This window comes from Drosophila tropicalis, unplaced genomic scaffold (assembly GCF_018151085.1).
Source record: "Drosophila tropicalis isolate 14030-0801.00 unplaced genomic scaffold, ASM1815108v1 contig_593, whole genome shotgun sequence".
NCBI lineage: Eukaryota > Metazoa > Arthropoda > Insecta > Diptera > Drosophilidae > Drosophila > Drosophila tropicalis.
Window position 1 is genome coordinate 6,060,906 of NW_027173070.1, and position 15,587 is coordinate 6,076,492.

Below are 15,587 nucleotides of genomic sequence, written 5' to 3' on the forward strand. Positions count from 1 at the left end.
ACAAAAGAGTCCAACTCGAACACCGCTGTCGAGCAGAGGAGTCAGACCCAACCACGCTGTCGAGCAAAGGAGTCAGACCCAACCACGCTGTCGAACTCCGACCATCCAATCGAGCAAAAGAGCACAAATTCGCCGCCAATTCGCTCGACTCACAAATGCAACAACAACCATATAGCCGAATTCGCCCAGTACTATTCGCCTCATACCGATGATGCCAACATCGAGCATCGGAGTCGAACTCGAAGTAGATCGAACATGCTCGACGATAGGTTTGCTCCGATAGTGTCGATTAACCGATAGGTGTTGCTCCGATAATGTCGATAACTTTGCCCCGATATTTTGCAGCACTACTTTTTCCCAGTGTTAAATAACAGCATCAGCTGAGAGATTGTCAATAAATAATAATAATAAACAATTATGCCAATTAAAGCTAAATTAAACAAATATTTGTTACCAGAGACATAATCAATTCACCCAAACTCCTACGGCAACAATCTTAAATCCAGGTAAGCAACTTTGACCCGCACACAATACTTGACAATTAATTAATTAAACTTTCAGCCGAAATGCAGCGCGAGGAAAAACACTTTGAGATGACGCTGGACGCCGTCTTGCAGCGCCTGAACGATTTGAAAATGGCCGTTTTCGCAATGATCCAGAAACTGGAGATGGAATACGAGACGATCAATTGGCCAACGTTCTTGGATAATTTCGCCATCATTTCCAGCCATTTGACAGGTTTAACCAAGATTCTGGCCAAAGAGCAGTGCCCGCCGCTACGGAATCGCACTGTCCTTCCCCCTCCTGGTGTCCATGGAAAGGGATGATGCCCTGATAAACATCACCGAGGGCCGCGTACCGGTCTTCTCGCATGACATTGTGCCCGACTATCTGCGCACACGGCCCGATCCCATAACCGAGCAAAAGATGCAACAGAATGAACAAAAGGCGGCCAATCTCACTAACGATGCGGCTATGAAACAAGTCACCCAATACAATAAAGTGGTTTCCCATGTCCTCGATATGGTGACCAAAGCACGCGAGGAATGGGAAATTGAATCTTCATCCCGCACTGGCATACAACAGACGAGTAGCATGACGGACACCCAACTTCTGGTGGCCGCTGTCGGCATGGGCAAAGGTCTGAAGATGACAAATTATGGTCCCATGATGGTACCGCCATCCATACGAGCTCCCTCGCCCATGGGAGGCGCCGGAGCTGGCGGCATGAGTCCCGGCAACGTCCAACAACTGGGCAAGGCTCCGTCCGCCGTCAAGACCAACATCAAATCGGCCAACCAAGTGCATCCCTTTTCAAGATAAACACTCGCAATTTGTCTATAGATCAATATAGATGTTTATATTTATATCGGAATGTCGTCGTCGAGTCGTATAATAAATATTTGCTATTACTAATTAATAAGTTTAAATGAAAACAAATGAAACATAAATTTGAATTTTAGTTTAGTTAGTCAAGCTTGCAGCCGCTTGAGCATGTTTCTCATTGATGAGAATTTCGTGTAGCTTGATATCCTGAGGCGTCGATGTATCAATCAGTTCCAGGCACAAGACACGTGCCTCATCTTTTACTTTATTAAAACCGCGCACAATGGCAATAAATTTTTGGCTCAAAGTCAGCTCACGGAAACGTCTACAGTTATCCTGCGACCAGATCACATCAGCCAATTGTATGCCTACCAATAAGAAGCAAAATAAGATTAATTTCAAGCATTTGGATTTCCTTTAAAAACTTACCATATAGCTGAGCTGGTAAAGCCATTTTGGGCAACTCCCGCATGGCCATTGGCAACTGTATAAGCTGCTGCTTGGCCAAGACTCCATCATCGCCCAAATCCACAAAACGTACATGGACTATCTCATCGTAGATCTGTTGCACAGTTACACTATTGGAGGAAAATAGTTATTAAAGCAATGACTAAAATGTACTATTATCCTTCTTAACGGATTGTATTTGACTATTTAAGACTACTTCATGTTCCTAAAAAAAAAACGGTAAGTTAGGTGACTCCTTTTAATACTAAAAAGTCTGTTTTTAAACCCTATTCCATATTTCCTATAATATATCTTGCTAAATCAAATTTCTGCATATTTTTAGAGTTGTTAATTTTTATAACAAATAACTAAACAATGGTTGATGTTAAATCTTGTCATTCCCAATTTTTATGAACTTTTTAACCTTAATCTCAATGAATCAATCCATTGTTAGACCCACCGATGATATATATTTTCCGAATCTGGTGCTGCATATGCCTGTCCTATGGCACATTGTGTGACACTAGCTTTGTTTCTCTCCGCCTCCTTGGCATGTGCTTGCAAATCCTTCATCAGACGTTGAAGTTGATTGTAGCACTTGTATGGTTGCACCTAAAAATGTGACAAATAATTTATTGATAAAGGCAGCAAGTCATTCATATAAATAAAGGCAAACGCACCGCAAAGCGTGCTGGGTTAATTGACAGTGCAATGCGCACTTCAAAATAAGATCCAATGGCCGGTATGGCTTCGTAATCCTTTATTGAAGCAATTTTCTGTGGCGAAACTGGTGGTGTCGATGGGGATGTCGATCCTGCTGCTGCCACATTTTCATGATTATTGTTAATTGTCGAGCTGCTGGCACTACTATGGCTGGAGACAATGGAGCTGAAACTACTCCGTCGTAACAGCTGTCCATTGGGATTGAAATGTAAGCCGCCATCATCGAAATGATCCACACGAGCAGTGCTAAATGTTTCGAAATGTTTATGGTATTGGAGGGTTTTTGGGGGTATTTGGGATTTGAATAAATTCTCAATTTACTGCTTGGTTGTTTTTCTTTTTTGTTTTTTAATATCCCCCATTTTTAATTGGTAAATTATTATTATTTTTTATATGTATATACAAGATGATGCATATGAGTGAAACGTTACTTAGATATTAGCTTACAATAATGATGGTTAGAAAGGGATTATCGAACGATAATTTAACATTTATGTAGGTGAAGCGAGATCATGTCGTATCCAGTTTATCGAAAGCGCTAATTCAAGACTTGAGATATTAAACTTAATGTGAAACACTGATAAGGATTGAGAGGCGGATGAATTTGAGAAAGGAAAGGAAGTGATTTAGAGATCAGATGAACATAGAATGATGTGGAGATTGTGTTGGTGTGTATTGGATATGTTAGCCAACTCACCTCATCATCTCGTACTCCATTCGTATGGCGCTGTTAACACACAAATACATAGCATTGGCATCCTGGCCCCTTATGTATATGTTAACCATAGGAAGTTTATCCGTAACTCCACTTTCCATAACTTTTAGCTAAACGGAAAAGAGATTAAGATACATTATAAACGTTAATTTTTAGTTGGGTTTGTTTTACAAACATTTAACTTACCAATACTTCGCTGCGTGGTGGAATCAATCCACGTAAACTACCCAACATCTGGGCATCTATTGGAGGCACATCATGCAAACGAACACGCAAGGCTTGCGGTGGAAACGAAGCCAAAGCCAGATTATTGGCCTCTAGTCGATAGATATTGGAAATGTGCGTCTTGCGCAATCTTCCATCATCCACATAATAGACATCGAAAGTTTCCTCCTCTTGGCTCTTCGGCTTGGAGGTCAACATGCCGCGATACCATTGCTTGGGGGCATCCACTCCAGCGGACTCGTCGCAGACAAAGACAAGATTATCCCTCAATAGATCAGAATATTGCACCCGGTGCTTTTCATCGATGCCAGCCGCCACCGTATTTGCTATGCTGCGCTCAACAAAATTGAGATCCTCATTTCGTATCAATACCATCAAATCTCCCATATCATTGATATGAGCGGCGAGGACTGGATTCGATTTCTGCTCCAGACACAGTCTAGGTGGGCGTGTACTTTGCGTTATCTCCTTAACGACCAGATCATTCAAGTGTACATCCTCGGCAGTGGATGTATCATAAAAGGTGCCCACCAGGCACGCTTTTCGCTTGCCTTTTTCAAGCAGTCCCTGCGGATGACCAGCCTGTTCCAAATATTGTTTTTTCGTCGTCAGTATGCGAGCAACTACACTTTGACCGGAGAGCTCTTTGCACAATACATCATAGGCATACGGGTGATCTTCAAACTTTTCTAGTGCATACATGCTCAAACATACAGCCTGGCAAGGCACAACCAAAAATTGTAGACCACACTGATACAAATCGTTGAAGTCAAAGGTAACAACATCACCAAAGTCCACAAAGTGACAGCGACATGTACGATGCTGGGCATCCACTTCCAGAACTCTGACCCGATTCCATACATCACTAACCTCAACCAGATAGATCTCTTGCTCTTGTGGCTCTGAGACGTTTCTACGATACTCACTTGAATGCATATGTTTGTTCATATGCTCAGTCAAGGTCTCGAAACTGGAGTTGTGATCTATTAATCTTGCCCAGACATGTTGCGTGGAATCACAATGTGTTATGTACATACTCCAATCCTGAGTGCTATCGTCATTTAACCAGGGCAATGGTAAGTCTTCCAACTCATTTGACACCGTGTAATACAGCTGCTGATGGGCTGAAGCTTGTGCCTCTGGTGGATTGGCAAAGATGATAATCTCTGTATTAATACCATGCTCAATCCTTATTTTACTATATCCGCTTATCAAATCATACCAATGACTTGGTAATAGATGCTTAAATGTCTCCTCATACCATTGCTCGAGACGATGTCCCAATATGCCATGTGGATATTTGAGTAACGCCCCATACAAGGTCTCCAGGAAGTCTTCATCCTTCAAGGTGCATATGCTTAAATGTTTTCGTGACTCCAAATAGATTATCCGATCGATGGCTATGCGAGCTGTGCCCATACGAGCGGTCAACTCATTTGGAAACTCGGCGGGATAACTACTATAGACATCGACACCGATGCGCACCGAGCAATGGAAACTATTGCGGGCGCCAAATATGTTGTAATAAGGGTTCTCCAAGCCATGGGATTTGCAATAAAGACATAAAGATTTCATCGGATCAACTGATGAATCAAAGAGGAAGTTGCCCACATTGCGTTTGGAAGCAACTGGAAGTGCTGGTGGACTTGATGCCGCCTTCGGCTGCTCTTTGTGTATTAGTTTGGGCTTTGACTTACTAACCATCTCGGGAGTATCTGGTGGAGTTATAGGTGCGGGAACGGGCATCTGCTTGAGCTTCAGTCTATTATTCACAGAGGAGGAGCTTGGAGTGAATGGGGATGATGTTGGGGGCCGCTGATGCTGCTGTGTTTCACGTTGGTGGTATCCGCCACCACGACCAGCTGTGCCTCGTCCATTACCAACCGCTGGAGCACTGTTACCTAGAATGGGACGCATATTTTGAGCCTTCATTTTGGAGTCCATTCCGAATGAGTGATTCTCATTACCGGAATGAACTCTAATGGTTGTCGTTTGCTCTTTCTCAATTTGCACCCGTTGCTGCTGCAGCCTCTTGTTGCTCTCTTGCTGTAGCTCCTTTTCACGTTGGTGTTTCTCCAGTTCCTTTTCGATTTTCTTTGTATCCAGATCACGCGCCTCTTGACGTATTTGCTCCTGTTGACGCTGCAAGTCCTCCTTCTGTTTGGCCTGGTCTAGGAGTAGTTGCTCTTTTAATTGCTTCAAATTTTCCTCTTTGCGGTGAACTTCATGCATACGTTGATCCCATTCCCGACGCAGTTGCTCCACCTGCAGATGCTCTTGTTGTTGTTTTTGGAGTTGCTTCAAAGCCTGTTCGTGCTGGCGGACTGATTGCAATCTTTGCTCCAACTCACGACGCAAATGCTCCACCTGTTGTTGCTGTTGTTGTTGTTGATGGTATTGAATCTGCTGTTGCTGCTGTTGTTGCTGTTGTAGTTGCTGGTATTGCTGCTGTTGCTCCTGCTGTTGTTGTTGTAGGCGCTGGTATTGCTGCTGTTGCTGTTGGTATTGCTGTTGGTATTGCTGCTGGAATTGCTGCTGCTGTTGCTGTTGGAATTGCTGCTGCTGCTGCTGCGCCGGGAAGACTCTCGGCTTCTGTAAGAGCGGTTGCTTATACGCAACTGATGATGCTGCTGATCTTCTAGAAGGTGCCGGTCGTGTGCAAGGTGGTAGCTTCTTACTAGTTTTTTGTTTTCTCACCATAGACTCGATATGAGCCGTTTTTTCATTATACTTCGCCGATATATGCACCTGAAAATAAAGGAAACGAAAAAGCACATTACAAAACCTTTCCAAAATAACTTTGAATTGAATTTTTAGCTTGGTCTATTAAAAATTGTACAATAAATGACTTCTAAATGTCTCAAAAGTCCAAATTATTTAGGGAGATATTAATCTAAAATTTAATGGAGAACACGAACTATAGTTCAATTATCAAACACTTTAAAATAACTCTCTTTACTATAAAAATGCAATTACAGCAAATTCCTATGCTTCAAATGCCTAAAATGAGATCAGTGCAGAGCCGAGGCTTTAAATGTTTGTACATATGTATATATATATTCTTGGTTGGTTTGCTCAATCAAAAATGATTCATATATATGTATGTATATATTATGCGGGCCTTGCAATCGTTGTTGTCGTCGGTGCTGTCTTTATAGGGTCAGACCCCAAATGAATGAGTATAGTGGTTGCTCCTCCCCTCACCGAAATGGAAAGGAAAGGCAATGAAGCTTGAAGTCGAAGGCGAAGCATTCAACACAGACGTGACGATTAAAAAGGAGGGAAATATATACACATACATACATACATATGTATGGAAAGTATAATAAACTTTGATACTTGCAGCGAGACTAGTGAAAGCGTTAATATTATGTTGATTAGAGCGAGGCATAAAGTGCAATAAAACATTTGGATTTCGCAAATTAAAAACGAGACTCCGGAAGCTAAAATATTAAAACTATGCAACTTTTCCCATTGACTGACTACACCTTGATTTTGACCACCTGGTGCTTAACAGGTAAGCAAGAAGTGCGTCTGTTTTAAGTGATTTTAAGGTAGTTTAGCTTTGACCAAACGTCTTCAATATTGTTATAATAGGTTGGGGAAAACTGAAGGCTCTCAGTTGTATGTCTCTCATACGATTTTTATTTGTTTATTGTTTATTTATAACACTTTGTTGATAGTGCGGTCAAATTTACTGTTTAAAAGTATATAATCCCATACTTTTGAAGTCATTTCTATATGAAGAACTAGTTAATACTCTTCTATAACTATTGCAATGATGTGAAACACTAAAAGTTAATAAAAATTTTATAATATATAACACTTTGTTGCTAATGCCGTCAAATCTACAGTTTAAGTCTGTAAATCCCATCTTTTCTAAGTCGTTTCTGTATAAAGAACTTGGTTAGTAATCTACTATAACTATAGCAATCATGAGGAACTCTAAAGATTAATAACAATTAAGATGAAGTAGTTTATGCTTTAGTACATCTATTATAATAATTTAAAACGCTAAATAAAACTTGATACCTCAGAAACTCTAATGAATCTATGAAGTTTGTTTTTTCTTCTTTAACAAAAAGAATCAATAAACGTATTTTTCATTGGTTTTAAACAAAAAACTAACGAAAACAAAGTTGCCAAGAAAAAGGCGGGTCACATTTCGCATTGATTTTAACTGCAACCAAAATGGGAGTGACTCTGAGTGGGTGGATATAACCACCAAGTGGTGTAGGTAGGAAAATGAAATTAAAATTATAAACATTTAACTACATTTTTTTTGTTTTTAGCAATGCAACAGCCAAAACAAGGGAGAGACAGAGAGAGAGGGGAATGTTAGGTTTTTGATAGCATTTTGTTCACTTTCACCACACACACAGACACTCACAAAGTTAAACACACAAAAAATCTGCTGACATTTACGATTTACACTCACATTTTCTCAAATTTAACTCAAATTGCAGCTAAAAAAGCTTTTGTAAAACATATATGTATATGCGACGACGGCCAACATAAAAATATCAAAAATTCATCAACTAAAACTATAGTTAAATGCCATTGTTTACACTTTTTTCAGATGGAAAGATGTGGATGACGGCTGAGACTTCGTTGACACGTTGCCCCCTTCTTTGTGGCAATATAGAGAGGGAGAGACGGAGAGAGAGAGACACAACCAGCCGCTGCAGCAGCACACGAACCCGCACGTTTGTAGTTTGTGAAATGTACTGAAGAAGAAGAGACGAACACTCCAAGAAAGCACAAGGGAAAGCTCGCAAAAAAAAAGCTGCGTCAAAGAGAGATAAATTGTACGATGAGAGTGAAATTGAGAGAGAAAGCAACAATGTCAAGTGGGTTGGTTCATTGTTGTTGGGTGGCGGCGGGTGAATTGCCTTTTTTTTGCAAATGATAAAACTAAATATATGTAGATCCCAAAAAGAATGTCGAATGATAATGGCATTCCTATCGCCCTCTCTATCTCTATCAAATTTACAACCGTTTTTTGACCACACGAAAAGAATTTCAGGTTTAAGCCGATTGATTTGAAGCAAATGGACTAATTCTAAAGTCTAAGAACCATATTAACTTGGTCTATGGTCTTAACAAACAATATAAATAGTGAGTGCCTTTAGGTAACTTTCTTCCTAAGTAGATTTCAAGACTAATAAAATCCATTCAGGATACATGTTAAATGTAGAAACTGACGGGTTCCCATGTTTAGTAACAGATTAAATTTAGATTAACAGTTTGTAGCTGAACCAGAAAACATTAAATTTGGACTTTTCTATTGTTCTGTCTCTTATATCATTAATTATGACTACGTTATAGGTTCTTTAAATCGACCCATTTCTTACCTCTCCCCAGACATTTTCAAAGGTGAATGCATTCGTATCGCTAAGCATATCCTGAGCGGTTTGGTAGCCCAATTCACGATATGGCAATGCCTGTCCCTCAACATCGTGATAGTCCCTTATAATGGCCTTCAAACCAACCGGCGGTTTACGGGATGTTATTAGAGCTCTGATCACCGAAGTGACATAGTTCAGCGTATCCCGTTTCTTATCCATGGAGACTACTGGAGCAAGAGGATCTGCAAAAAGGCAATATCATCAGTCAGGTTACTAATCTGGATAATGGTACATATATTATTTTCTCCACCTCTCTTACCCCCTTTTCATGAATACAATAATCATAAACAATATTTTGGCAAACTACAGCAACAACAATTAAGACGAACGCAACGAAGATAACAAGATAGAAGAGAAGGAGCGAGAAAAAAAGAGAGACAAGAAAAATGTAACTGCGGCGTCGACGCAGAAAGCGCCATTCGCGTAGAACGCGGTTAACTTCTGGTTGTTTGAATTTTTAGACAGAAAAATAAATTTCCTTTAAAAAAAATTATAAATGTTTCCACAATTTTCGTTTCTCCATCTCTTTCTTAAGAGACGCTCCTTTATGAAGCGGCGCCATTTTGAAATGCGAAAGCCCTGTTAGATGCCAAATTGCAATGAAACAACAAAAATATGAAAATAAGACTTACGATTCTCCTTTTTCTTTGGTTGTTCTTTTGAAATTGATGGGTGAGGTTTGTGACGAAAGGTTTTTTTCTTAAGTTTGTTAATTAAAACGCAGTCCTCACTTAATGGCGAAACTCACAGTTTAATTCTGAATAAAATGATAAAATATGTTTTTTTTTTTTTTTTAAATCTTGTTCAATGATTTGTCGCTCTGCGGAATTTTTTTTTTTTTTTTGGTTTTGTAAACTTTGTGACAATACAGTTAAATAAAATTGGAAATATTTTCCGCCGCACACCAAGTCCGCTATTCGTCAAAAATTATAAAGGGTAGTTGCCACATCGGAGAGATGACAGTTGAGCGTTGCCCTTTTATTAAGCGTTGCCACAAATAATACTTTCAGCGTTGCCATTACAGCGCAGAGTTGCATTTTGGCGGCTTATCTAAAAACTTTAGCTTTAATTGAGGATTTTAAAAAAAAAATGTTGATATATAGACATTATTAGGAATAAGAAGCATTAGAAGTATGTTAAGATGTGGTCGCCAAAGATTAAAATCTTAAGATCTCGATTTTATTACAAAATATATTAATTTAAAAAAATATATGTAAATATTGTCACATGTCATTGTTATTGATTGATTCTCGCCATCTGCCTCTATTTCTCCTATTCCTTGGAGATTTTTGCTCCTGAAATCGGATTCTTTCTCTATCCTCTAGAGGTACTCTCTCAGGTCTTAATATTACGTTAGCTAGGATCTTTTGTTTCTTTTTCTTCTTCTTTTTAGGTTTGCTAATCTTGGGCTGAATTTGTTGCGGGGTCATTTCGTTAATCATCAATTTATGATCGCTTATAGAATATATCTGAGATTGAGGTGCACTTATGGGCTTGGGAAGGCCAGTTTTAGTTTCTACACTTGCGGATGAGCCAAGCTCACCACTTGGGTTTGGAGGTAATACTAGTGGCTTGGCCACAACATTCTGAATTTTGAGACTTAAAGGGGCGTTGGAATTGCTCTGCCCCTCGTCCATTCCCTTCACGTGTTCTATTACTTTCGGATAGACAGTCTCGAGACGAGCAGCTGCCTCTGGAGCCTCATTAAAACGTGCCCGCTTGGCCTTCTGTAGCCATTGGTTTTCTTTAGCTTTCAATTGTTGTCGCAGCATTTGATGTTCTTCTCTAACCTTTTGCTCCAATTTGAGTTCTTCGTCGCGAGCCTCATCTAAATCTTCCAAAGCTTCCAAAGGTCGTACCCCGAAATAGAAACTTTGACTTTGATGTGTTGGTTTAGAATTCTGATGAAATTTTAGTTTTAGTTTGGCTTTTGATCCTGGCAGATCCAGCCGCTCTCTGTTTTTTTGAGACTGACTTCTTTGTCCTTCATTTCGTGATTCATGATTTGGACAGCTACCTGATGATTTTTCTAAAATTTCCAATTCCAAATAGTTGAGATCCTTTAGCATCAACAATGCATGCCGTTTCATGCCCCTGATGATCTTTAGGAGCTGTTCAGCCTTAGTGGATTCTATAAGTGGTCGTTTTTTCTTGGTTTCCGCTGGCCTTTTGGGAGAATTCTGTGAACAGCGAGTGGGTTCGGGCAAACATATTTCAGTGGGCTGCGTGGGAGGAGGACAGGGAGTAGTCGTCCGGCAGGTGGTAGAACACTTGGTGGTAGTAGAAGGGCAAGTTCTTGGTGTTGTTGAACACTTTGTGGGACACAAATTGGGCCTAGGTGTTGGTTTCTTCATTGCCTTGGATAATATATTAATTTTCGGCTCCAAAGGCTCTACCGTGTCAAACGTATGGATCACAGCAAGGCCTCCTCGACTTTTCTCTCTTTGACCATTCAACATGCTTTCAAATTCCCGATCCGATGCTGCATTCTCTAGACGTTCCCTTTGCCTTTGTAGTTCTTTTTCCGTTTTTGCTCTAAGGAAACTCTCATTAAGATCATGGAGCATTTCATTCTCCCTATCCCTCTCCCTATTGGCCTGCAATTGTCCGGCCGTAACCGCTTTCAATTTGTTATTGAAATTCAACGACTTAATATAGTCCCAATTGTTGTCCAACTCTCCAAATAAACCAGGTAAAACATTCTTGTTGACTATGGTCTCTTTATTTAATTGTTCGAATAGTCTGGTCGGATCATGTCTATCGATTAGCTTTAACTCTGCCAGCGGTTCCCATTCATATAGATCATGAACGTTCTTATAGTGACGTCTCAGGGGATATCTTTGAAATCTCTTTCTTCTAGGATTAGCGGAAATGCCAGAGACATCTTTTATATTAAACACACCATTAAACACCATTACCATTAGAAGAAGTCGGGTTTTATTTTCTCGATATTGAAAAATTGACATTGTTTTCAACAGCTTCACATTTTGCTGTTTTATACTAAAAATAAAATATTTTAAAAACGTTTAATGTTTAATGAGTAAACTGTATGCTATCCATATATTAGCTAGATATTTTTCCATCCTTATCTATCCATATATTATAAAGCAAAGAACTAATACTTATAATTCTTGTAAAAAACATTCGAGTATGGTATAATTCACAAGAATATCAATATCATTTGTTGCTAAGGGAATCCTTCCGAATTTTTCAATACTTATTCACAGAATACTTTCGAGTATGCTCATGGAAAGTTCGATATTTTGGGTTGCCATACGAAAGGCATCATATTTGATCTGTTTTTGATTATACGAATCTCTAATATACATATGTATATGTATAATAATCGAAGAAAACTTTTAAGTTTACACATTCTAAATTGTTAAGAGGAAAAAATTGATAATTTCATGATTTCTGAGTATATAAAAGACTTTAAAAATGCAAAATTTTAAAAAAATTCCTCGATTATCTTCAAAAGGCTTGCTTGAGATTGAGCTTTCGAAAACATCGATTCCATATTCTTCGAAGAACACTTTCATTTTCAAAAGTTCAAGTGTTTAAACTTTAAAGAACCACGTGAAGTTTTTAAACGAGTGAAAATATGTTGCCAAAATTTTAGAATCTGTTGCTAATCATTTGATATCGTAATAGGGAATACTAGCCTATCTTTAGTATTGACTATTATATATGCTTTCCTGTGTTTTAGAAACATCGTATAAGGGAAAATGGATCATGATTCGTAATTATAATCAAAAGAATTCTATTACTTGTAATATTTATAGAAAACCATTCAAAAAGTTTCAAAAATGTTTCCGAAGCTCTTGAATACATGAAAATCATTTCTGTTCAAAGACAGTGTTGAAAAATATCAAAATATCAAGTGGTATACGCCAAAAATACTTTAAAAAACACAAACATAAAACATTCACTTTTCAAATTCTGTTAACATTTTTCATCATTGCGTTACAGACGGAAATTGACCTAAATTTATAAAATATATTTTCTTAGCTACGTCACATAACTTCTAGTGGAATCTTACATCACCTGCAATGACAAAAAAAAAAGAGATTCTGCTAAAGCCTACTACAAAAACCCAAGGCAATTAACATTTGGCCATGGCTCCCATATGCTCCATATGCCTACAGTCCCTGTCGTTACAGCTGCAATGCAGTTTGAAGACAAGTCAATGGAACTTCCAGACCCATCCTGGAATGCTTCAACGGGTGACTCAATTGACCGTCGTCGTCGTGTTGCCAACCATGCAGTCGAGTTTTCTACATCAAACGTTACACATCATATAAACGAAACATCGAGATATCTAAAGACAGAGAGAGAGACGGACAAAGAATAGGAAATTATATCATAGACTTATATTAGAGGCAAAAACATTTTACTCAATAATTCCTATCCTGATGCGACAAAAACGCAAAAGGCATAAAAACTAAGCCCATATATATAAAATAGTTATTTCAAATTTTCCTCTATCCTGTGCCTTAGTGAGAGGAAACCTCCAAGCTCCTATCTCTCCCTCGCGTGTGTTGTTGATGTGTCGCGTTGTCTGCCATGACTGTCCTTGCCAATATGCACACCAAAATGATAATATTGATTTTATTTTTTTACAACGGTTCCTACAATTGGAGTAAAAAGCTTTAAAAAGTCATCCCACGACATAGCGAATCCTTCGGTGGAAGGCGGCGTATCCTCCGGTTGTGTTTCCGTTTCGGTTTTTTTCTCCCCATACACACTCAAAGGATTAAAATATCATCTACTTCTACTAATACACCAGCAAAGGGTGAGTAATCCATCGATTTTTTCTAATTGAAGTGTGGAAAACTGCATCCGTAAGGACACTGCCAGGAAAGAGAAAGACAATTTATACATATATATATATCTGTATATAATATAAGCATGAATTGCGTTGGGGCTTGGATCCAAAACACTAGCAACAACAAGTAGACATAACAATGAAAAGTCAATAAAAATGCGCAAAAGCAACACATTCTCACCGAGGTAGAGAGGCAGGAGTTAGGTTCATCCACAGTGCCATCCCCTAAAAGTAGTTACATTTCAGCTTGAATTGAAAGTATTAGATAAAGGGAATGTTGAGAAATTGAAGTAAATTTTGAGAGCCTACAGATGACTTTGATAAAACATAAAAAAAAAGAAATGAAAGTTACAAAATTCATACTTTCATACACTAAATTTTCTGTGGCCTTTTCGATACATCGATTTTCAAATCAGAACGATCCCAAAAATCCGCCTTATATGAGTTCCCCACATTTCATATCCATAGTTTCGCCAATATATTGGGCACGACTGTTACTTTAACGAATTCATTGCACTCTGTGGTTTGTCGAGCATTGTCTTTGTCTCACTTTGCTTTCCAAGACACTTCCAGGGCATGCGCCTTAGTTTTACAATGTTTTGATAGTAAAAAGGACAAAGGCACGAGACCAAATTTGTTTACAAAATAGGCTAACCCAGACGGGCGACACGTGGCACTAGGCAACAGTATTGGAAGTAATTGGATTGCCATTGCCACTGCTACCGATGGATGGAAGAAGATTCAGACACTTCATTCCCTTCCCTACTTGGGCACTTGGGCCACTGTTGAACTGTTGCCGGCCGGTCTTGGGCTTAGACATCTAAAGCCTCTGATGACGTCAGGATTGTGACAAACGACATTGAACTAGTTTTTCATTTGGTCTATAATATAATCATCTTTTGCTCACATTTCACCATGTGACGTCAATGGGTGGGAATGAGCATTGAAAAAGGAAAACCAAATTGGTCATCCAAGCCCCATTTATTTATGGCCTAATCGAATTTTGTTTTAACGCTGACCTACGAACTTTGGCTTCCGTTTCAATTTGTATTGCTCTCTGTGTGCCATAAATTGTCACATTAAGAGCTTGAATGAATTCATTAATTAATTCAAATTAATGAACTAAAACAAATTTTATACAAATTTTTATTTTGCATTAACTTTTGCATGCAAATATAACGCCCTCGAAAAATAACGATTTCACTTTTGATTGACCTTAGACTACGATCAAGTTCATCTAACTACGCATAATCTTCTTCTACGGCTATGATCAAGTTCAACTAACTACGCATAATCTGGGGAATCCATCTTATAAACAGTATTTTATATATTTACAATACATATATTAAAAACATGAAAAAGTGGTCTATATAATTGTTAAATAGGGATAAGTACATATCAGGAATAGGTTTAGAAAAGAACTATATTAAAGGATATTTGGACTATGAACCAATTATATAAACCATTCAAATTCCTGAATTTTCTTAACGTTTAAAGCTTTTTTCCAAATGGTTGTAATTGATTTAATGTTTAATTTTCGTGTTATTACATTTCAAAAGCTTTTATCAGCAGATTTTGGTTATCTTTAAGGCTAAAACTAGTTGAGAATCACATGAAACAAGAAGGATAAAGTAGAAACTTTAATTTTGACCTCGTTGTGCATTCTAGAGAATAAGACAAAAGCAAAGACCTCTGGAAACATAGGCAACCCTTATTGACAGAATGAAAACTTGATTTAGCAATTGATGAGATAGGCAACTCTGATTGCTATTGTTGAACAAGTGGAAAAAAAACTTTAAAACTTCCCTATATTCGCCATCTTTTTAAAATAGGTTTAAGAAAGTTTCTTTAAAATTAAGATTAATATACATTTTTCAGTTTAAAGATCTTAAAAGATTTGACAGCCAAAATTTACACT

The 15,587-nt window shown here is 38.4% G+C and overlaps 3 protein-coding genes across 8 annotated transcripts; 1 reads left to right on the forward strand and 2 right to left on the reverse strand.

Moving 5' to 3' along the window:
- The first annotated feature begins 361 nt into the window (after window positions 1-361).
- On the forward strand, window positions 362-1,423 carry MED8 (mediator complex subunit 8). Its single transcript, XM_068292144.1, is given in 3 exon segments — window positions 362-506; window positions 562-797; window positions 799-1,423. Coding segments are annotated over 2 exon segments (756 nt in total). The 5' UTR covers window positions 362-506; window positions 562-566; the 3' UTR covers window positions 1,324-1,423.
- tapas lies at window positions 1,334-9,771 on the reverse strand. 6 transcript variants are annotated; one of them, XM_068292139.1, is made up of 9 exons: window positions 9,477-9,771; window positions 8,791-9,026; window positions 5,404-6,184; window positions 3,398-5,337; window positions 3,194-3,321; window positions 2,454-2,742; window positions 2,234-2,385; window positions 1,756-1,904; window positions 1,334-1,694 (listed from the first exon to the last, which is right to left on the reverse strand). In XM_068292139.1, the coding sequence occupies exons 2-9, from the start codon at window positions 9,001-9,003 to the stop codon at window positions 1,465-1,467; spliced, it is 3,882 nt and encodes a 1,293-aa protein (XP_068148240.1). In that variant the 5' UTR covers window positions 9,004-9,026; window positions 9,477-9,771; the 3' UTR covers window positions 1,334-1,464. The 6 variants fall into 6 exon arrangements, with proteins under 6 accessions (XP_068148240.1, XP_068148239.1, XP_068148243.1 ...); XM_068292138.1 differs by having other exon boundaries at window positions 3,398-6,184; window positions 9,477-9,770; XM_068292142.1 differs by lacking the exon at window positions 8,791-9,026 and having other exon boundaries at window positions 3,398-6,184.
- Window positions 9,772-10,067: 296 nt separating this feature from the next.
- Window positions 10,068-11,928, reverse strand: LOC137577992 (uncharacterized). Its single transcript, XM_068291591.1, has one exon. It carries the CDS (start codon window positions 11,808-11,810, stop codon window positions 10,068-10,070), a length of 1,743 nt encoding a protein of 580 aa, XP_068147692.1. The 5' UTR covers window positions 11,811-11,928.
- Window positions 11,929-15,587: the final 3,659 nt, after the last annotated feature.